The 23,520-nt window shown below is 36.4% G+C and overlaps 2 protein-coding genes and 1 long non-coding RNA gene across 5 annotated transcripts; 1 reads left to right on the plus strand and 2 right to left on the minus strand.

Moving 5' to 3' along the window:
• Positions 1-4,782: 4,782 nt before the first annotated feature.
• Positions 4,783-7,779, plus strand: LOC118037173 (uncharacterized). Of its 2 annotated transcripts, XR_012168426.1 has the most exons (4): positions 4,783-5,149; positions 6,873-7,184; positions 7,351-7,405; positions 7,507-7,779. It is a non-coding gene; the product is annotated as an uncharacterized lncRNA (long non-coding RNA). The 2 variants fall into 2 exon arrangements; XR_004685539.2 differs by having other exon boundaries at positions 4,785-7,184.
• A 2,428-nt stretch (positions 7,780-10,207) lies between these two features.
• Positions 10,208-15,757, minus strand: LOC118037172 (uncharacterized). 2 transcript variants are annotated; one of them, XM_073405966.1, is made up of 11 exons: positions 15,630-15,757; positions 15,365-15,501; positions 14,336-14,944; positions 12,856-14,235; positions 12,444-12,768; positions 12,072-12,327; positions 11,759-11,975; positions 11,283-11,644; positions 10,810-10,959; positions 10,570-10,670; positions 10,208-10,466 (listed from the first exon to the last, which is right to left on the minus strand). In XM_073405966.1, exons 2-10 carry the CDS (start codon positions 15,476-15,478, stop codon positions 10,595-10,597), a joined length of 3,489 nt encoding a protein of 1,162 aa, XP_073262067.1. In that variant the 5' UTR covers positions 15,479-15,501; positions 15,630-15,757; the 3' UTR covers positions 10,208-10,466; positions 10,570-10,594. The 2 variants fall into 2 exon arrangements, with proteins under 2 accessions (XP_073262067.1, XP_034898977.2); XM_035043086.2 differs by lacking the exon at positions 15,630-15,757 and having other exon boundaries at positions 15,365-15,565.
• A 2,248-nt stretch (positions 15,758-18,005) lies between these two features.
• Positions 18,006-22,297, minus strand: LOC118037171 (uncharacterized). The gene is made up of 7 exons (XM_035043085.2): positions 21,859-22,297; positions 20,381-21,760; positions 19,969-20,293; positions 19,597-19,852; positions 19,284-19,500; positions 18,808-19,169; positions 18,006-18,492 (listed from the first exon to the last, which is right to left on the minus strand). Exons 1-7 carry the CDS (start codon positions 22,261-22,263, stop codon positions 18,117-18,119), a joined length of 3,321 nt encoding a protein of 1,106 aa, XP_034898976.2. The 5' UTR covers positions 22,264-22,297; the 3' UTR covers positions 18,006-18,116.
• Between the last annotated feature and the right edge of the window lie 1,223 nt (positions 22,298-23,520).

Raw genomic sequence — 23,520 nt, forward strand, 5'->3', positions numbered from 1 at the left:
CTTCAGTGGGATCCTGTGGTCATGTTCTCTGACTGGAGGTAAGTCTACTGGTTCTCTAAAAACATGGTGATAAGTGTCCAGCACAGTCTGCAATGGAAGGTCCTCTGCATGCAAGGTAGGGAGGTGTCCTTCCCAGGAGTTGATAGTGTTGTCACCATCATCCAGCACTCTTAGGCTACAAATGTTCACCCCTGCCTAAGAGGTCGTATTAGTGAGTAGGCCATTTAGCTCTTCCAATGGAATGGACTGGGTGAGAGTCGGGTTGTCCCCCTTTAATGTCACTTCCTTCCCTTGCCACCAAAAAGTCATCCATTTGTCCTCATAATTAGCTAGTATATCGCCCAACAATTTCAACCACTGTATACCTAGGACCATATCATAGTTCTGCAGGGCCATTACAAACACATCAGCCTGGAACTGGGTGCCTTGCATTTTCCACTGCAGGTTCTTGCAAATTTGAGCACAAGCCATGGTACCCCCATTGGCTGCTTCAACTAGCATGGGTTTGATGGAAGTGAGGAGGCAATTGTGTTTGTTTGCTAGGTTGACATTAATGAAATTGTGAGTGCTGCCAGAGTCAATCAGGATTAATATAGGGCACTTGTCTAGTTTACCCCATACTTTGATGGTGTGGTAGCCGGTGGTGCCTTGCAAGGCATGTAATGACAGATGAGGGGTAAGCTCTTCTTCATTCACGGCTTCAAGGGTTCCCTCCTCTTCTGAATTATCTTCTTCATCTGCAATGATGCATAAGGAATATAGTTTCCTATTTCTGCACCTATGCCCTGGCACAAATCTTTCATCACACCAAAAGCATAAGCCCTTGGCCCTTCGCTCCTCCATTTCTCTAGTTCTGATGGGTCTAGAAGGTCTATTATTGAGGTTAACAGGAGGGTTATTAAAAGGTGGTATGTTAGGGGTAGGTAGAAGGGCAGGTTGGGGAGCTTTAGAAGTAGTGAAGGTGGGGCTGGGATTTGGTTTGTTTAAGATGGGGGTGTAGGTTGATCTCTGGTTTTGTTGGTAAGAGTTTGCTTGAGCTAGATTTTTAGAGTAGTGCGGGGAGCTTTTTCTGTAAGTGAGGGTGTTGTCATGGAGCCTAGATAGGTTATATGCTTGTTTGAGAGATTTCGGATCAAACATTTTCACTAAATTCTTAATTTCAGTTTCCAACCCTCCCAAGAAAAATACTAATGCTTGCTTTTCTGTTACCTGAGCTCTATTCCATAGCATGTCGAACTACTTGATATAGACTTCGAGATCACCTGCTTGTTTGTGTTCTGTCAACTCCTCCAAGGGATCCTTTTGCCCTCCAAACCGGCAACACAGGGCCTCAACATACTCTTCCCAAGTAGCTTCCTGTCCTTCCAAATTTCTGATGAAGTTCTGGTGCCAGTACAGTGCCAACCCATCCAAGTAGTAGGAGGCTAGCTTCAATTTATCTTGCTCTGCTATCTCTTTAAGGTCGAAGTATTGGTTGCATTTATACAACCACTTATGCACCTCGTCGCCTTCAAAAGTAGGGAAGTTCCTCTTAGGCTTGTGACCCTGTAGGATCCTTGCGATCCTTCTCCTATCCAACCAGGACTGCATGTCGTTGTAGGCTGATGAGGGGCATGGTGCTGTTGCGATGAGCTGGTCTCTCCAGTGAGAGCTTGCAAGGTATGTTTTATTGCAATCTGCTGAGTAGCTATTTCTTTTATCATGGCTTTGAGTTGGCCAAGATCATCTGATTATGTATTTATTTTGATTTTTATTCCATCGATTCTTTGGTTAGCAGCTTCCAAGGAATCATCGCATCGCCTCACATCTTGGGACCTGGTCTCTGGAGGCATTTTGTGGAGGTCCAAAGATGAAGCTCTGATACCACTTTGCTGCGAGTTACTTTTCCACGTTGATCAACAGATTCAAGTCGATCACCAGATCAGGGAGGGGAAGAAGGTTTTAGAAGAGAGGGAGAAGACGATGACACATGTCTGGCATGTGTTTCCCACAGTGAAGAACGAGAGAGAAATGAGGAAAACAATACTGGATTCTGTTATATAAAATGCATGCCTTCTGTTACATCTTTCGGGGTATTTATATCCCTTCTTCAGTTCTGTTATTTCTACTTTTATCCTGGCCTCTACACGTGGCTATTTTAGTTACTTATTTGTTTTATCCGGGCTGCCTAAACGCAACCGTTTAACTAGAATTGAAATTCTTGCCGCCTTCTCATAACGCTGTCGTTTCTTGTAAGTTTTGAATTAAAATTCCCTCTTCGTCAGTGCTAACCCTCATCCTCAATTTCCAGTCGTGACACTTTGACTCAGAAAGCACTTCTATTACAGCAGGGTGTGCATTCTACAGATGGATGAAGATGAAAGATATAATTGAAAACATATTCAATTTTGTGTATTGGGTTTAAGATGTTAGAAATATGTTTTTGGGCGGTCGATGCCGGAGATATGACCATCAAACCAAAATTATCCTATAGGGTGTGTTTCCCTTTGTTTTCCAGGATAATTTCGATGGTGAGTTCTGACAAACAGATAACAATCTTTCAAATTTCTTTAGTCAATTAGTAGATGCATTTGAGAAGAAAAACATATTCACAATTATACTAGAGATATGACCACTGAAGCATGCTGCCTTGTTTATGGCTGGCTCCTCCAAATTCTACACTTCTCTTTCTCTCTAGCTGAATTTTCTCAATTGCCTCACTTCTTTCTTTCTTTTTTGTAATATTTGGCCTCTTTTATGTTTTAAAGGCAAATTTGCCATTAATTATAATTTTGTCTCTTATTTATTTCATTTTATTTTTCACATAAGCTATCCAATTTTTCTACTTAAATAGCTAGTCCTTTCTAAATTTCAATTGAGCTGAGATCTGGCAAGACAACTTATTAATAAACTTCATATAAAATTTTATCCCGATACGACGATTGGATTGAGAGTTATATTTTTTTAATGTAAAATAGCTAGTCCTGCATATTGTAACATCGTGATAGGTGTAGAGCATGAAAGCTGAACTATAAATGTCATCTGGTTCATGATGGGAAAATAAACCTACCTCTTTAGTCATCGAGAATCAGCAACCCAGCTCTAATCTGATGGCTTCACTTCCAGTAATTCTATTTGATCTTCCACCGGTTTCTGATCACAGTTGGTATATAAAACTCTCGGTCTTTTTAGATGACGCACATCTTACTAACACAAGCACATACACATGGAGATATGATTCTGTAATAGTTTGTATATGCTGTAATATCTGTACAGTAGACTGTTATTACAAAAGAGTGTTAGATACCATATGCTGCAATAACTGTACATGGCAGTGAAAATCAATGGTAACATGAACTAGCTAGTAACATTACATATAAAAGAGTGTTTATATTGTTTTGATGTTCTAAATCTTAAAAAATAATTTTTAAAAAATAAAAGAAAAAATCATCAAATCCAAATGAAAACTAAACACTAAAAAATATGACAATTCAGAAGATTACCCGTTCTCAGATCTCTTCTTGGTGCAATTTTGGATGGCAAATGGGCTCATTCTTCAATCATCAAATCCAACGGAGAACTTGGAAGATGTTGGCTTGCGTTATGTGTGCGCGTTGATCATTGGCTTGCATCAATAGTCTTTGCAGATAGTATAGTGGGGCCTTCATTCAAAATAGATTTTGAGAAATGTTTGTCAGAATTTAAGCATTTGTGGTCTTTAGAATTAATGTATGATTATGAATTTAAGGCTTTTCTAGAGAGGATTAGCGCCCTGACACATTTGAGATATCTTAATTTTTTGAACTCAAAAATAAAAAGACTCAAAATCTATTTTTAAATTGCAAAATTTGCAAGCTCTGGTTGTAAGTGGAGATGGATTAGAAGAGCTGTCCAAAGATGTGAGGTACATGATCAGTCTTATATTTTTATTTCTAGTTACTGAGCAAAAGCGGTTTACAAAAGGTGGGATTGGGTGCTTGAAATTTCTTCAAACTTTATTCATTATTGGGTGTGAAAATCTAGAAAATTTATGTGAAGATATGGATAAAATATCTTGATTTCTCTTCCAAAAAGCATAAAATATCTAAGAAGAATTTGTTATTGAAAGTTATGCAAAGTTTGATTTGATGACGACAGAAAAAGAGAGACTAGAAAATTCAACCACTTTTTCTTACTATTGTAATATTTAAAGGGTTGTTAGCAAGTCTTTCCTTATTAGAACAGTTTTCTTAAGAATCATCTAAATTTTTATAAAAATTTATCATTAGAGACTGTCCAAATATTAAAGAAATATCAGATTGCATCAGCAATTTAAAAATTTTTAAAATCTTGAGATAAATGATTGTACATGTTTGAATACCAGATTGTAATGCACTCATGAGTGATTGATTTTCCTTGTACATTTCAGTTGTCACATTTACTATGCTCCGCAGCTGTAATGCACTCACAAGAGAGATTGATTTGTCATGAGAGAAATTGATTTGTAGGCCATAATTAATAAAAACAACTGTTTGCTCTGTTTGGTCTTTGCAAAAGTTAGGAAGTGCACCCAAATTCGACGAACCCGTCCACAAACCATTTAGAGTAAAAAAATAAAAAATAAAAAAAGGGCAAACAATGGTCAAAGATGCGGGTCCAAGCCAAAGAAGTGCACCGGCTAAGCTCCTTTAATGAAATGGGCGCATTTGGTGCACCGGTAAGAGGACATTAATTCCACCAAAAAGAACTTTTAAAATTAAAATAAATAACAATGGTCAAAGATAAGGGTCCATGTTATCCATTAATTTTATAATGAAGAAGACTCAACGACTTCTCCTCTCCACTCAGAAAGCGGAACTCCACTGTTATCTCCATCATTTCTTCCTATCAAACACTTCTCCCATCTCTCAAAAAGAAAATGGCAGATGCTTTGGCAGCCGAGATTGCAAAATCCCTTTTAGGGAAGTTTGGCTCTTTCGCTGGTCAAGAATTTCGTTTGGCATGGGGACTTGAAGATGACCTTGAACGTCTTGAAGAGATATTGAAAGCCATCAACGTGGTGCTGTCCGATGCTGAGAAGCAACAATCAAAGAATGACAGGATTGGGTTCTGGCTCAACGAGCTCAGATAAGTCTTGTATGAAACTTTGCGAAGGCAGGTGGTGAAAACAATAGGGCGCACCAGCAGAAAGGTACGGCGCTTCTTTTCAAGCTCTAATAAGATTGCATTCCGTTTAAGAATGGGTCATAAGATAAAGACCATCATAGAAAGACTAGCTGAGATCTCATATCGTAAGTCTGAGTTCAACCTCAGCGAGCAGGCTATTGATTGTAGCCATGTCTTGCATGAGGAAACAGGGATGAACCGATCCTTTGAGAGCTTTTCCGTTCTTATCGGAAGAGATGAAGACAAAGAACGCATCATCAACCTTTTAGTAGCACCTTTTAAGGTTGTTGATGCACATCCCGTTGTCCTTCCGATAGTAGGAATGGGAGGCTTGGGGAAGACATCTCTTGTCAAATCTGTGTTTGAGAATGAAATTGTAAAATCTCATTTGAACTGAACATGGAGGTATGTGTTTCAGATGATTTTTCCTTGAAACAAGTGGTACGAAAAATTATTAAATCTACAACTGGGGAAAGATGTGCGGATTTGGATGAGGGTGAACTTAATAAAAAACTTGAAGAAATTTTGAATGGTAAGAAATACTTGCTTCTTTTGGATGATGTTCGGAATGAAGAAGCTCAAAAATGGTTGTTGTTGAAGACTTTGTTATCAAAAGGTGCTGATGAAAGTAAGATTATAGTAACTACCAGGGTCCCGTCAGCTCAGATCTTTTACAAACAGTTTAGTTGCTTGCAAAAACCAGCCTGAGGCTAGACTGATCTTCCTTATTGTTTAATTCCTCCTGCCTTGATTTCCTCAGCAAGCTGTCTGTGATATTTTCTTTCATTAATAAATTGATTAACATCTAGTTGTTATCACCTCATGCTTGTTCTAATACTTTTACAAAATCAGGCATTGCAATAACACAACGAAATTAGCTCGAAAAATCGTCAGAGGAATATGATCATCTTCGGTTCCATTCCATATATTTTCTGAAATACAAGCACCAACACCAAGTTGATTCAAGATACGAGAAAGGAAAAACATCATATAATTAATTTTTGACTACCAACACCAAGCTTTATTTAAATGCATGATCTTGCATCATCGTTGGCTCAAAATGAGTGTTCAATCATAAGCTCTCAAAACCACCAAATTTCCAAAACCACCCGTCATTTGTCAATTCTCGAATCTGATTCATTTTTTCATCAAACTCTTCCTAAGTTCACAAATAAATTACCTCATGTGCGGTCAATACTCTTTGCAACTAGCCTAGAGGCTCCTGGATGCAAAACAGACTTTGAGAAGTGCTTGTCGGAATTTAAGCATTTGCGGTCTTTGGAATTGATGGATGGTTCTTAATTTGAGACTTTGCCGGAGAAGATTGGTGCCTTGAAACATTTGAGATATCTAAGTTTTGTCGGGTCTTCAAAAATGAAAAGACTTCCAAAATCCATTTTCAAATTACAAAATTTGCAAGCTCTGCTTGTAGGTGCAAAAGGATTAGAAGAGCTGCCAAAAGATATGAGATGCATGATCAACCGTAGATTCTTATTTCTCGTCACTAATCAGAAGCGGTTCCTAGAAGGTGCGATTGGGTGCTTGGAGTGTCTTCAAACTTTATTCATTGTTCGACGTAAAAATCTTGAATTTTTGTGCGATGATATGCAAGGTCTTAGAAGTCTTCGGTAAATTGGTTATTGCTGGATGTAAAAGTCTAATTTCTTTGCCGCAAAGCATGAAATCCCTAACTGCATTGGAGGAATTGTATATTTGTGATTGTGAAAAGCTTGATTTAATGATGACAGAGGAAGAAAAAGAACAAAAAATTCAACCACTTTCCCTTCGGATTGTATTTTTTGGATGGTTAACGACAACAATTACACTACCGAAACAGCTTCTTCAAGGATCTATGAACTCCTTACAAACATTTATCATTGGAGATTGTCCAAACATTGAAGAATTGCCAGAGTGCGTCGGAAATTTAAAGAAACTTCAAAAACTACAGATCAGACATTGTCCAAGGTTAAGCAAAAAATGCCAAAGGGGAACGGGAGAAGATTGGCCAAAGATCGCTCATATCCCTAGAATCGAGGTTGACCTTGATGACAGCTAATTAGGTGAGGATTATGAGAATTTGATATTTTGTTTCATATTTCTACATATCCATTCTTCAACTTCTTTTTTCGTTTAAATTATTTTCCCTAAAAACAATATTAGCTTTGGATAAAAGAAAGAACGCCATGTTTGTTCTAATTAATTTCACAAACCTCTTTTGTTTTGCAGGGTGAGATTCACATGGAACTCCTTTAGCTTTACCAGAGAAAAAGAACAAGACAGGGTATGTCATGATATTGCATTCTAATTAAAAGCTAACTAATTCATTCAGCATTTTTCTAGATCATTATTAAATTCTATGTATGCATGTCTGATATTTTTCAGCTTTCACTGGTGTTTTTGCTGATGGTTATTCGGAGACTTCAATGTATCCGGTGTTGTTGCTGATAATTTAGTTTGTTCCAATAAAGATGAAGAACCTTTTCTGGAGATTAATTTCCATTATCTATGTGCTTTCCTCGGAGTTCCTGCTTGTAAATTATTTGTTGCTGCTACGATTTCCAATTCTTGTGCCCTGGCCTAATTGCTTACGACATTCCTGCATTTGTTCTTGATGTTACCTGCATTCAGTTTATTTGCTGATCACGAAGTTTGCTCTCTCGTTGTTGATCTTTGGTTTGGTTTCTTGAGCAAATGTAAAAGTTATTTCATACATTCGAGCAACCATGCCATGGAAGCTACCCAACCGGAAGGGCAAAAACACACCACTAGTTTGTTAGCATGACGGTCGGGAAATATGTGAAGAAGCTCATTTGGACCATCAATCTCCATTCTCTCCCGATTCCCAGATAAGAACACATCTCATAATGTGCATATCCATATAATTCGACATCTGATCTCAGGACACAGGCTGCCACTTCCAAGCTGACATGTTGGTTAGAGAATATGTAAGTGTCCTGCATTTCATTCTTAGTAGTGTATATAACAAGAAACCAAGAGTCTTTGTTTTCCCAGTTCCTGGAAGATCCCATGTTAATTTGACAGTACTCTGATGACAGCATCCAGTTCTGGTAATGCAGCTTAAACCTGCAGCTTCTTGCGAGTCATCTCAAGTAAAAGATGGCAATCTGTCCCTTGTTCTCTGAAGAGGAAACACCACTAATTTAATAATGTGGTAAAGTATGAACATAAACAAGAACGACGTTAGAATTTTTTTCTTCAATGTCAGATAGTTGAACGCTTCAGCCCAAAATATATTTGCAGAGATTCTACGCTTCAGCCCAAATTTTTCATCTATTTAAGCTCAGCTTGTGGACTATTTTAGGGATGCGACAACATTTAAGGCTTTCTCAAATTCTTTTCGTTTTTAGCCTTTACGATTTACCTTTAAATTTTAATTTTTATAGTTCAGAGACTTCAGACTAAATCATTTTTCTACAATTCATTTAAGATGTTAACTTTCTTGAACTTTGAAGAACAAGTTGCATAGCATGAATATGTGAAAGTGTATTTGGAATTGAAAGAGTAAAAACACTTTGATTATTTTTTTTTGCCATTATTTTTTTTATCAAACTAATATTATTTTTATTTCTTAAACAATAAAAAATCCGGTCAACCCGTGACCCGGGACATGAGATGGGTTGACTCTCATGCTAGATTTTAAAAAGCATGATAAAAAAAAAAAATAAGCATCAAAATATGATATGAAAATTCATTAAAATTAAACAATGAGAGATGGAATTACAAAAAAAAAATCAAGAAGAGAACTCAAAATAAAAGGAATTACAATCATAAAAATGAGAATCAAATTCAATAACAGAAGGAATTAAAATAAAATTATTATGGATGAAATCAAAAAACAAAATCCAATAAAAAAAAAAGAAGAAGATTAAAAGCAAAATAAATAGGAATCAAAAAATAAAAATCAAATTTCATTAAAAAAAATAAAAAATCAAATGTCAATGAATGAAATTAATAATTAAATAAATTAAATTCAATACAATTAAAAGATTGAGGATTACTTTGTAATTTTACAAGATAAGTATATCTTATGATGTGGAGGAGAGAAAAAAAAAAAATAGAAAAATTATCATTAGAGCTCCATTATGTCACGGTGGCGGAAACATGTTGCCCACCATGTAAAGGGTGACACAATACTTTGGACGTCGAACCAATGGCAATTAGAAGACACCACATGCTCCGTCTAAAAGGTGCAAGCGTCTCTCACTTGCTAGCGCCACCATCTTTTTTATTTATAACAAGACCAGAACACCCTTGATCCCATGCGATAATTGCAAAAGAAATTGATGTCAAAAAACCAAAAATACCCCTTGACCTTAAGTAAAAAAAAAAAAAAGTTTACCCTAACCACTATTTGATAATTATATTGTATAAAAAATATGAAAATTCAAAAATAGCCCTTAGTTGTCTTGTTTTTTTAAAAAGGCATGGGTATAATTACACTGTACAATAAAATATAAAAATACTATTTTACCCATGAGTGTTTGATTAATCATTTGGTTTTTGAAGGTAAAATGATTATTGTACTATGAATTTTACTGTTCACATGCAGAATAAAACACTGAGGGTAATTAGTTTTATGTATAATTCTAAGTAGTTTCCTTAATTCTTTATTCTAGGATATCCACTGTTCATATTAACCATGGGTTTTGTAGCCCAAAGCCTTCCATCATTATGTTCAACGAAGAACAGTCTTTCATTATGCATTTATTATACATCGAAAAGCTTATATCTAAGAAAGTGAGATGAGAGTGAAAATATATTCTCGACGGGTGTTTCTTCATCTCTTAGCCATATAATTAAAATTAAAAAAAAAATGAAGGAATATTTCATCACTCTAATTATAATTATTGGTTTGATAAAATAAAATTCAATTACCATTAAGTACATGCAAGGGGCTAGGATCTGATCCCTGTATACTGAGCTTTTTGCAGGAGCAAATATTCTTGTTTGGTCTAAGCTTCAATTACCATTAGGCTTGATGTCATGTCTATTAGTCAACCCAGTAAATGTCGGGCCAAAAATCAGGCGTTTCAGTAACACAAATAATTTAGCTACAAAAATCATCCGAAGGATATGATCATCTTTGATTCCATAATTCCATTTCGTATTTATAAAATATAAACATTAACATTAAATAGATTGACGATAGAAGAAAGGAAAAACATCATATGATTAATTTTGACCACCTTTTTGCAACACAAGTAGTAAATTTAGCATAGGTTGACATGGTCAAACAAATATATAGCTAGGCAACGGCAAGGATATGACCTCCTCCTTCAGTCAGAGAGCTGCAATCTCCATTCAAGAACTTGTTGAACAGCCTGAGGAGTCAAGTTGCTATCTTAATTTTATTTTTCTTTTTAACACGTTAGAACAAGAGAGTTTGTTTTAAGATCAATTTGGCTATAGTAAAGATGTCCTTACCACATTAGTTATTAGTACTTGCACTTCACCACCTAGGCTTTGAATCCATTCTTCCACTGCTAAATCCATATTTCCTGTTCCTGTTCGTCCAGGGCGCCTGTCTGATATTTCAAGATACCATACAAGAATCAATGACAGAATTTGAAGCTCATAAAGACAACATAGAATTGATCTTTCTCTTTTTGTTCTTTCGGAGGATATTCTACAGTGAGACTTGTTCAGAAATTTAGTTTTGCATACCTACTACTTGTTACTGATGCTTCTGATTCATCCCTAATAACAAGTGAAGCCAATGGTTGTGACAGAAGTTCTGCAAGATCAGTTTCAGAGATACTACTCCCGGCAGCACCATCGAAACCCATTGGCCATCTCATTGGAACAACCAAATTCCTGCAATTCAGAAAGGACAAAGAAACGATAATTGAATTTATTTATTTTTCTTCAGGCCAGCAGCAAGTATAGTAGAGAATACCCTATCCCATTCGGAATCATTTCGCATAGCAATGGATGTTTAGCCTAATGGTATTCTTTCTTGAAGAGCAAGAAGGGGAGAGGTCTCGGGTCAGGTTCGAGACCTGCCCTTGTTGCATAAAACAGAAAAAAAAAAAATCTGAGGTTTGTCAATTGATTCCTACTGCTGATCAAGTCAAACTAAAGCAACCGTTGATGTATAATACCAGAATCTAGTACAATGAAAATAGAGAAATGCTTACCCTTCTATACATTTGTGCTTGCAGCGATTCATCTTATCAACTGTATAATTCCCAAAGACATCATCGAGATGCCTTGCTAGTTTTGGTAAATCAAGTAATGGTAAAACATCCCACACCTTGAGAATTTGCGTGTGGTTTGAGTTTTCCTTGATTACATCCACTGTCCAAATCAGTTTAAGCTGATCATTGACTCTGTATTGTTCTAACAGTTCAGAAGAAGTTCCATGTCGGACAACGATGATTCTCTCTTCAGGAGATTCCCGCCAGCCACTCGAAAGCTTTGACAACAAAGAAATCACTTCCTGACGAGCCTCATTTCTCACTTTCAGAATGGATTTCCGAAAATCGTTACTGAAACAAAACTTTAACGGGAAAAAGGATTGAGGTGATAAGTCCACCGAGTAGTATTCAGCTTGAGACATGACAAAAAGAACTAAAAAAAAGAATCGAGAAACAAGAAAAATTAGCACGCATACCTTCCATCTTGCATTTCTGAACTGTGGAGAATTCACGTTCAGAAGAGCATCAAGTTGGTCCGATTCTAAAAAGGCATCCGTAATAGCCTTAGACAAGCTTTTATCCTCTTCGGCATTATAGAAACACCCCCGTTCCTTGGCATCAGTAACTAATTTCTTCCAAATAGAATCGCTGTTGACAAGAGTTGCTCCATTTCCCAATATCCAGAGGCAGTGCCTTCATTAGACAGTACATCATAAATTGTTATTCAAAATCACCAATACATTAACTTGCAAAAAACTTGCAATCCTATCTGGTATTTGGAGATGATACCTTGCACGGGTCAATGCCACATTCACCCTTTGGCGATTGGAAAGGAAACCTATTTTTCCGTTTGCATTACATCTGACAGTAGAGATAATTATAACATCCTCCTCGCCTCCTTGAAATCCATCGACAGACCGAATATTTACTGTAAAATCACTATGTGCACTGTAAGTCTTTCCAATTTTTTCTTGAATTGCATAAACTTGAGCGTTGTACGGTGATATGACTCCTACGCTCATCTTCTTTCTTGCCCTTGTAAATTCTGCGATGGAAAGAAAAGGAAGGCTTTAGCTTTCCCACTTGCCAACAAAACAGTAATTGAAACCAATAGCCATGTCATATATATGATTTCCCTAACAGCATTTCTAAAATGCATACCTTTAAAAAGGCTTGCAACTAGCTCAGAAACTACGGCAACCTCGACCAAATTTTTCTTGCTGCCACCATTATTGAATTGTTCTTTCCCACTGGCTACATTAATAAATGAGTAAGGCCCATACATATTGCCTTGAAGAAATTGTTTCTGATAGTTTCTTTCTTTGACAGTTGAAGCATCCTGAATTAGCCCACCATAGAACTCTTTATTTGGGAATAAGCTTATAGATGGATGCATCCTGTACTGCATATTCAGTAGGTGTTTCTCGTGTCCCAGTATGACCAATCTCTCGAACAAACTCCTCCCGAATTCAGCTTCCTTGGAAATCTGATCAAGTTATTTGACAAAAACTATAGAACTTAAAACTTTTAAATTATTCAGTAAATGGAATGCAAAAAAGATGAACCTTATCACCTCGCTTTGAACCATTGCAGGAAGTTGGCGCTCGTCACCTATAAGAACGGCATGGCGAAGACCAGAAAGCTGCAATGGAATGGTCGATTCACATTCTTTAAGCTGCGCAGCTTCATCAACAACCAACAATTTTATCGGTTTCATTCCTTCTGTGTGCAACTTGGCAGAGCTTGAAGCGGTACAGAAAATCAGACATGCATTTTCCAAGCAAAAGTTTCTCACTTGATAACTTTCAAAAATATTGGGCACGTCAAATGCTCGAGGAAGTGAATTCAGTATCTGAATGCAATCCTTTCTTTTAGTGGCCAGCCTTGAATATTGACAGGCATTGCTTTCTTCATTTTCAAAATTATTGATGTCTAGCTTTAAACCTTCATCTCCTCTGCTAACACCATTCAACAATGTTTTGAGGCAGCTGAGTAAATCAAGAGCTTTTATCATGCTCTTCACAACTTCTACTGAAATGACAGACGTTGGCAAATGCGTATACAAACCTACAATTAAAAAATCCAACTTCTCACCAAGGATATTGAACCTTTTCTTTACAAATTCCTCGAACGGGAGAGTATTATCTTCCTTGTTTTCCTTTCCATATTGATCTCCCTTTCCCAAACACCTTGGAAGCTTATCTTGATGAGAAGAAACCATCTGTTTCTTTTTTTCAGTTTTCTTGTTGTCTTTCAATGCCTGTAAAAGAATTTTCTTCAGAACTTTCCTGCTGTTCCTGCCCTTCTGGTTTTGTTCACTGACCACTTCATCCTTCTCTTTGTTGCTGTTCATCTCTTCAAATTCAATCATTTCATCATCCCGATCCCCTCCCTCGTTCTCTTTTTTTATGTTTTCCAAGTACCTGCGGTACTGATGCTCCGGATCTTCAAGCAAATTTATCATTGAATCTACAGTGTGCTTCCACCCGGTTGACGGGGCAAAGCAATGATAAAGCAATTCAACCCGATGGTCAAGAAATATATCTTCAAGATCATCATTCTCAGAAATCTTCATTCGCTCCCCGTTCCCAAAGAGAACTATATCTCCAAGTCCATAGGTGTCATGTTCAAGAGAGTCTGTAACTAGCTTTAGGAGTCCCGATGTCACTTGCAACACAGCAACATTGGTTGGAGCACATGTAAGTGTCCTGCACTTCAGTTTAAGTAGAGAAAACAGTAATAAACCAACTGTCTTTGTCTTTCCAGTCCCTGGAGGACCCCAAATTAGTTTGACAGTGCTTTGATGCTGGCATTCACTCAGACCAATGCAGCTTACAATTGCATCTTCCTGTGAGTCATTTAAATTAGAAGAGCTGATTATATTTTCTTCCATACCAGAAAGTGCAGCACTTCTATTCACTTCAGATAAGCAGTGAGAACAATCTTGGCTATCCTGCAGGAGAAGACACAGCAACTGTCAGTTAAGCAACTGAATGTTTAGAATAGAACTAGAACTTCCATACACATAAAGAACAATGATTTCGCCTTCTTACAGGTGAGCTAGTTTCAAGCACATTCTGGATAACGTTCGTGTTCCCTCCTTGCAGATCTGAGTTCAATGATCTCCATATGCGGACATTCGTCGTCATGTTTGCTAGGTAAACAACGAAGACAGTGGCTCTTCTTTTCTTTTGAATCTCTTGTCCAGCAATGACAGACTCCCTTTTATTCTGCTTGTTTTCTAATTCAAATTCAATGGGTTTGGATGTGAGAATTGATAACGTTTCATGATTATCGTCATCATCCAGCCCATTAGATACCCTATGAACATAAGCAAGAAGATAGTTTATCCCAGGCCTGTTCAAATCTGCAATGTCTTTCGGTCTTGCATCTGTCAAAGCAAGGAGATCTCCAACCTCAGGGTCGTATATTCCTTTCCCATTTCCAGTTTTTCCCATTCTCTTCAACCACATCTTATAAAACAAGTCTTTGGGAGGTTTATACTCTTTTGATCTTTCAATTGAAAAGATCTCCCTTGTAGGTGCTTGGGAGACCTTCATCATGTTTGAGCACAAATCTGCACGAGTTTCCTCAAGAAGAGCAGGAATGAATGACTTCATGTAATGTGACGTTGACGTGAATGTCTCTGGTATCGTCTTCACCTGTTGGTGAGTAATTTAGTGCCACAGATATCAAATGCAAGAAAATAGAAATCGATCAACTGCATTTTCCAGTTGCTGTCAATTAATCTTATGTCAATTCTGAAAATTCAAAAAACATGAAAAGAAACCGCTACTATAAATGATCCTCAAAGAACTTATATAGTTATATATGTTCTGCTTTACTAACCATTGGATGCTTAGCTTACTGGTCTAAGCCTTTCCAAAGAAAAGTAGAGGAATCAAGTCTAAGCTCATGCCAAGATTGATCTTGTTTCACCAAAATCTTAATGTCGTGCCTTTAATCAACTTGCCAAAATTAATCAGTAGAAATGTAACTTGTACAGATTTTAACTGGAAAAAAAAAAACATATCATAAGTGGATCGCACACATAAACATGACAAAATGGCATTCATGCACACCTGATTTTTGTAAATATCTTTGTTAAGCACATCCCTGATAGACCAAGAGAACACCAAATCTAATAAGCTCCTACCAGCAACTTCTTCTTCAGTTTTCGCTGTAGTCTTCTCCATCTTTTCTCCTCTCTGGTTATCTTCTGTAAAATCAGTTGACAAAGCCAACAATGAGATGAAAATAAAAGTCTTGAACATATGAAGAAACGATGCAACAACAGATTTCTTATCAGTGAAGAAACCCCACAGTAAGACCAGTACAGATATTTACCTTGTGACAATGCTTCTTTTTTCAATAGCTACCAAAAACCCCAATAAATGAAAAGAAATGGACGTACAGATGATTTAATGAAAATGGGCCAGAGATTCCTGAAGAATCAAGAATGAAGTGGAAAGAGCACGTTGACTGCAAGCAAATCAAAAGTAATTAAAGCAAGCAATGTTGCAAGTCTTGGTCTGTAAGGAAAATACATGAATGGCTCCTGTTGTATTCCTGTTTGCTTTAGTACTGTTAATTTTCCCACAAGGATCAAGATATCTCTTCCTTCAATCAGTTCCATTATTTAAAGTTATTATCTATAGCATATGGAAAAAAGGAGAGGGAGCTTTCATACGAGGAGGCCGAAGGACTTTTCGTGTTCATATTCCTATGTATTTTCCTTTATTGTGACAAATACCGAAGGAGAGGAAAGGACAGGAATGCTTGCGTACGTTACGATGATGCTTTAATTTTCTGTCCCATCCCCAGGCACACACTTCCCCCGAGAAAATTCCATGCACCCGAAACACTAAGGTTTTATAACCTTAAGCTGTACTTTCAAGTGTGAATTCTGAACCCCCATGGATGCGAACAGGAAGCAGAGTGTCCAAACCATTTTCCAGTTTTCAAATATAACAACTACAAATTAACCGTCTTTATTACCGCCATCTTCATCAAGATATCACCCTAATTTCCAAAATTGCTGAAAAGGAATTGAAACACTTGCCACATTAGGCTTCAATGTTGGATTCTCCATGACATGAGTTGTGCTGATTTTTATTTTATTTTTTTCATCTGCGAAGTGGGAATTACAGGGACAGAAGGAACAGCCAGCTGTTCAACTACCAGACACGAGAGTGGAACACTCTTCACCTTAAAAATGAGGATCCAAGGGAAGTGATGACCACATTCTCTCGTCTCCTGGTCAATTTCTCGCCTCCATTCACCCTTCAAAACTTAAAAATACAAGGTATATTTGAGTGTGGTTGTGAATTTTTTAAAAAAAAATGTATAAAAATAATATCTTTTTTATTTTTTAAATTTTATTTTTTATATTAATACATTAAAATAAAATATTCAAGAATATTAAAAATAATAATAATAATTAAAAAAAAAAAAAAACACTTGATATACTTGTTACATGTACCGAATATCCTTAGATAACGAAAGAACGACCGACACTTCTCGCGAGAAATTACAGCACGCCCGTTATAAAAGGGGTGGCGGTGGGACCCTTTTTCTTTCTTTCTTGTTTCATTTTGATTTTTCACTATTCTTCAGTAAAAAGTCAAAAAGAAAAATTGAACTGTGCTGACTGCTGTGGTATAACGTTTGGGAATGCGGTGACCAAAAAATAAATTAAACTTTTTTTTATTAAAATTAATTTTTTTATATATTTTTAAATTAATGTATTTATCTTTAAAATAATTTTAAAAAAAATAAAAAATTATCATGTTAATATTTTAAAAAACAATCACAACATCACTATAAAATTAAATTACTTGTTAAATAAATTTGATGTATAAATAAAGATCAAATCATTCATTTTTATATTTTCAATTTAAATATAATTTATCCACGGTTCTTTTATTTGTTTTATGTACACAATATTTTTATAAATTAATCTCTTTAATATTTTGCATCATATTCATATGAGAAAAACTTGATGAATATAAATATTTTATGATAAAAAAAGTTGAAACAAAAAAAATAATTTGCAATTTTTAAAAGATAAAAATATTTTACAAAACTATATTCCTCTTTAAATTATGGACGCGCCACTAATTAATTACTTTTATTAACAATTGTTTTCTATATATCAAACCCCAAACAATTTATTTTAAGCATTTTTTAACACGCTCAAGAAAAAAAAATATATTACATGTCCATTTCTCAAAAACAAGTTATTTTACACAAAACAAAATTAATATACTAGAAAAAAAAATTACTTGAAAAGTACAGTACGATTTTATTACCGCAACACTATTAAAATCATATAAATTCAGACATAAACAATTGCATATAAATTCTTACATTCAACATGGAGTCCAATGGTCTTTTTAAAATCAAATTAAATTGTAAACAATGACACTTGATTGTGAAATTTAATAAAATATTGTACTATTAAAAAAAACATAGTCAATTCAATTGAGTTCACCAACCACTAATTTGACTGCTTTAAAGATACAAATTAATTTAAAATAATATTATTTTAATTTTAAAAAAATTATAACAATATATATATATATATATAGATGAATCAAACATGTTTCTAATATCAAAGTTGGTGCAAAACCAAAAACTAAAGAAAACTAAAAGCAAAAAAATAAGATAAGAATTAAAAATAAAGAAAAAAATTAGAAAGAAAAGGAAATTAAGAGCACGAATAATTTGTTATTTTATTAATTCATTAAAATTATCTTTCAAGCTAAAAAAAAAAGCATATAAATAATATAATCTTAAAACATCTAACTATTAGGTTTAATCTATCCATTAAAATTAAATAACACGAATAATCAAAATAATCAAAATAAAAATAATAAAATAGACCCATATGGGTTCATTATCCCATCCAAAAAGTGATGTGCTGGGATATTTTTTGTTGTCTTCATTTATATACTTAGGTAATCTGTCATGTGGATCTGGTGTCTTTGCTTGTGTCTTTGCTTGCGGATATTTTTTGTTGTCTTCATTTATATACTTAGGTAATCTGCCATGTGGATCTGGTGTCTTTGCTTGTGTCTTTGCTTGTGGTGTCGGCGCCATAAGTGAAGCCGAAGGTTGCGACGGAAGTTCGACAGGATCAATTTCAGGGATACTACGCTCGGCAGCGCCATCGAAATACAGTGGCCATCTCATTGGAACAACCAAATCTCTGCAATTCAAAAACGACAATGCAATGATAATTGAATTTTTTTAGCTTCCGGCCAGCAGAGCTAGTATAGTAGAGAATACCCAATCCCATTCAAGCATCATCACACATAGCAATGGATGTTTAGCCTAATGGTATTCTTTCTTGCAGAGCAAGAAGGGGAGAGGTCTCAGGTCAGGTTTGAGACCTGCCCTTGTTGCATATAACAGAGAATATCTGAGGTTTGTCAATGGATTCCTACTGCTGATCCAGTCAACTCAAGCAACCGTTGATGTATAATACCAGAATCTAGTAAAATGAAAAAAGAGAGATGCATACCCTTCTATACATCTGTGCTTGCAGCGATTCATCTTATCAACTGTATAATTCCCAAAGACATCATCGAGACGCCTTGCTAGTTTTGGTAAATCGGGCAATGGTAAAACATCCCACACCTTGAGAATTTGTGTGTGGTTTGAGTTTTCCTTGATTACATCCACTGTCCAAATCAGTTTAAGCTGATCATTGACTCTGTATTGTTCTAACAGTTCAGAAGAAGTTCCATTTCGGACAACGATGTTTCTCTCTTCAGGAGATTCCCGCCAGCCACTCAAAAGCTTTGACACCAAAGATATCACTTCCTGACGAGCCTCATTTCTCACTTTCAGAATGGATTTCCGAAAATCGTTACTGAAACAAAACTTTAATGGGAAAAAGGATTGAGGTGATAAGTCCACCGAGTAGTATTCAGCTTCAGACATGACAATAAGAACTAACAAAAAAAATCAAGAAACAAGAAAAGTTAGCACACATACCTTCCATCTTGCATTTCTGAACAGTGGAGAATTCAAGTTCAGAAGAGCATCAAGTTGGTCCGATTCTAAAAAGGCATCCGTAATAGCCTTAGACAAGCTTTTATCCTCTTCGGCATTATAGAAACACCCCCGTTCCTTGGCATCAGTAACTAATTTCTTCCAAATAGAATCGCTGTTGACAAGAGTTGCTCCATTTCCCAATATCCAGAGGCAGTGCCTTCATTAGACAGTGCATCATAAATTGTTATTCAAAATCACCAATACATTAACTTGCAAAAAACTTGCAATCCTATCTGGTATTTGGAGATGATACCTTGCACGGGTCAATGCCACATTGACCCTTTGGCGATTGGAAAGGAAACCTATTTTTCCGTTTGCATTACATCTGACAGTAGAGATAATTATAACATCCTCCTCGCCTCCTTGAAATCCATCGACAGACCGAATATTTACTGTAAAATCACTATGTGCACTGTAAGTCTTTCCAATTTTTTCTTGAATTGCATAAACTTGAGCGTTGTACGGTGATATGACTCCTACGCTCATCCTCTTTCTTGCCCTTGTAAATTCTGCGATGGAAAGAAAAGGAAGGCTTTAGCTTTCCCACTTGCCAACAAAAAAGTAATTGAAACCAATAGCTATGTCATATATATGATTTCCTTAACAGCATTTCTAAAATGCATACCTTTAAAAAGGCTTGCAACTAGCTCTGAAACTACAGCAACCTCGACCAAATTTTTCTTGCTTCCACCGTCATTGAATTGCTCTTCCCCGTTGGCTAAATTAATAAATGAGTAAGGCCCATACATATTGCCTTGAAGGAATCGTTTCTGGTAGTTTCTTTCTTTGACAGTTGAAGCATCCTGAATTAGCCCACCATAGAACTCTTTATTTGGGAATAAGCTTATAGATGGATGCATCCTGTACTGCATATACAGGAGGTGTTTCTCGTGTCCCAGTATGACCAATCTCTCGAACAAACTCCTCCCGAATTCAGCTTCCTTGGAAATCTGATCAAGTTATTTGACAAAAACATTACAACTTAAAACTTTTAAATTACTCAGTAAATGGAATGCAAAAAAGATGAACCTTATCACCTCGCTTTGAACCGTGGCAGGAAGTTGGCGTTCGTCACCTATAAGAACGGCATGGCGAAGACCAGAAAGCTGCAATGGAATGGTCGATTCACATTCTTTAAGCTGCGCAGCTTCATCAACAACTAACAATTTTATCGGTTTCATTCCTCCTGTGTGCAGCTTGGCAGAGCTTGAAGCGGTACAGAAAATCAGACATGCATTTTCCAAGCAAAAGTTTCTCACTTGATAACTTTCAAAAATATTGGGCACGTCAAATGATCGAGGAAGTGAATTCAGTATCTGAATGCAATCCTTTCTTTTAGTGGCCAACCATGAAAATTGACAAGCACTGCTTTCTTCATCTTCGAAATCATTGAGGACTAGCTTTAAACCTTCATCTCCAATGCTAACACCATTCAACAAGGATTTCAGGCGGCTGAATGAATCGAGAGCTTTCATCATGTTCTTCACAACTTCTAATGAAATGACAGACGTTGGCAAATGCGTGTACAAACCAAAAATTAAAAAGTCCAGCTTCTCACTAAGGATTTTGAACCTTTTCTTTACAAATTCCTCGAACGGGAGAATATTATCTTCCTTGTTTTCCTTTCCATATTGATCTCCCTTTCCCAAACACCTTGGAAGCTTATCTTGATGAGAAGAAACCTTCTGTTTCTTTTTTTCAGTTTTCTTGTTGTCTTTCAATGCCTGTAAAAGAATTTTCTTCAGAACTTTCCTGCTGTTCCTGCCCTTCTGGTTTTGTTCACTGACCACTTCATCCTTCTCTTTCTTGCTGTTCATCTCTTCAAATTCAATCATTTCATCATCCCGATCCCCTCCCTCGTTCTCTTTTTTCATGTTTTCCAAGTACCTGCGGTACTGATGCTCCGGATCTTCAAGCAAATTTATCATTGAATCTACAGTGTGCTTCCACCCGGTTGACGGGGCAAAGCAATTATAAAGCACTTCAACACGATGGTCAAGAAATATATCTTCAAGATCATCATTCTCAGAAATCTTCATTCGCTCCCCATTCCCAAAGAGAACTATATCTCCAAGTCCATAGGTTTCATATTCAAGAGAGTCTGTAACTAGCTTTAGGAGTCCCGATGTCACTTGCAACACAGCAATATTGGTTGGAGAACATGTAAGTGTCCTGCACTTCAATTTAAGTAGAGAAAACAGTAATAAACCAACTGTCTTTGTCTTTCCAGTCCCTGGAGGACCCCAAATTAGTTTGACAGTGCTTTGATGCTGGCATTCACTCAGACCAATGCAGCTTGCAATTGCACCTTCCTGTGAGTCATTTAAATTAAAGGAGCTGATTATGGTTTCTTCCATACCACAAAGTGCAGCACTTCTATTCACTTCAGATAAGCAGTGAGAACAGTCTTGGCTATCCTGCAGGAGAAGACACAGCAACTGTCAGTTAAGCAACTGAATGATGAATAGAACTAGAACTTCCATACACATAAAGAACAATGATTTCGCCTTCTTACAGGTGAACTAGTTTCAAGCACATTCTGGATAACGTTCGTGTTCCCTCCTTGCAGATCTGAGTTCAATGATCTCCACATGCGGACATTCGTCGTCATGTTTGCTAGGTAAACAACGAAGACAGTGGCTCTTCTTTTCTTTTGAATCTCTTGTCCAGCAAAGACAGACTCCCTTTTATTCTGCTTGTTTTCTAATTCAAATTCAATGGGTTTGGATGTGAGAATTGATACCATTTCATGATTGTCGTCATCATCCAGCCCATTAGATAGCCTATGAACATAAGCAAGAAGATAGTTTATCCCAGGCCTGTTCAAATCAGCAATGTCTTTCGGTCTTGCATCTGTCAAAGCAATGAGATCTCCAACCACGGGCTCGTATATTCCTTTCCCCTTTCCAGTTTTACTCATTCTATTCAACCATATCTTATAAAACACGTCTTCGGGAGGTTTATACTCTTTTGATCTTTCAATTGAAAAGATCTCCCTTGTAGGTGCTTGGGAGACCTTCATCATGTTTGAGCCCAAATCTGCACGAGTTTCCTCGATTAGAGCAGGAATGAATGACTTCATGTAATGTGACGTTGACGTGAATGTCTCTGGTATCTTCTTCACCTGTTAGTGAGTAATTTAGTGCCACCGACATCAAATGCAAGAAAATAGAAATCGGTCAACTGCATTTACAGTTGCTGTCAATTAATCTTACGTCAATTCTGAAAATTCCAAAAACATGAAAAGAAACCGCTACTATAAATGATCTTCAAAGAACTTATGTTCTGCTTTACTAACCATTGGATGCTCAGCTTACTGGTCTAAGCGTTTCCAAAGAAAAGTAGAGGGATCAAGTCTAAGTTCATTTCAGATTGATCTTGTTTCACCAAAATCTTAATGTCGTGCAAGGAGAAGTCTCTAAATGATTACAACTTGCCAAATTTAATCAGTAGAAATGTAACTTAAACAGATTTTAACCGGGAAAAAAAAAATCATATCATAAGTGGATCGTACACATAAACACGACAAAATGGCATTCATGCAAACCTGATTTTTGTAAAGGTCGCTGTTAAGTACATCCTTGATCGACCAAGAGAACACCAAATCTAATAAGCTTCTACCAGCAACTTCTTCTTCAGTTTTCGCTGCAGTCTTCTCCATCATTTCTCCTCTCTAGTTAGCTTCTGTAAAATCAGTTGACAAAGCCAATAATGAGATGAAAATAAAAGTCTTGAACATATGAAGAAACGATGCAACAACAGGTTTCTTATGAGTGAAGAAACCCGACAGTAAGACCAGTACAGATATTTACCTTGTGACAATGCTGTTTTTTTTAATAGCTTCCAAAAACCCCAATAAATGAAAAGAAATGGACGTGCAGATGATTTAATGAAAATGGGCCAGAGATTCCTGAAGAATGAAGTGGAAAGAGCACGTTGACTGCAAGTAAATCAAAAGTAATTAAAGCAAGCACTGTTGCAAGTCTTGCTGGTTTTGTATAGAAAATACATGATTGGCTCCTGTTGTATACCTGTTTGCTTTAGTACTTTTAATTGTTTCCCACTGTAGATTCTGCTTTCCCCAAACTTTTTAAAGCAAGATTAAAGATCAATATGTCTCATACTTCAATCAGTTGCATTACTTAAATTTATAGCATAAGGAATAAGGAGAGGAAAG

The sequence above is a fragment of the Populus alba genome, chromosome 17 (genome assembly GCF_005239225.2).
Source record: "Populus alba chromosome 17, ASM523922v2, whole genome shotgun sequence".
In the NCBI taxonomy this organism is placed as follows: domain Eukaryota; kingdom Viridiplantae; phylum Streptophyta; class Magnoliopsida; order Malpighiales; family Salicaceae; genus Populus; species Populus alba.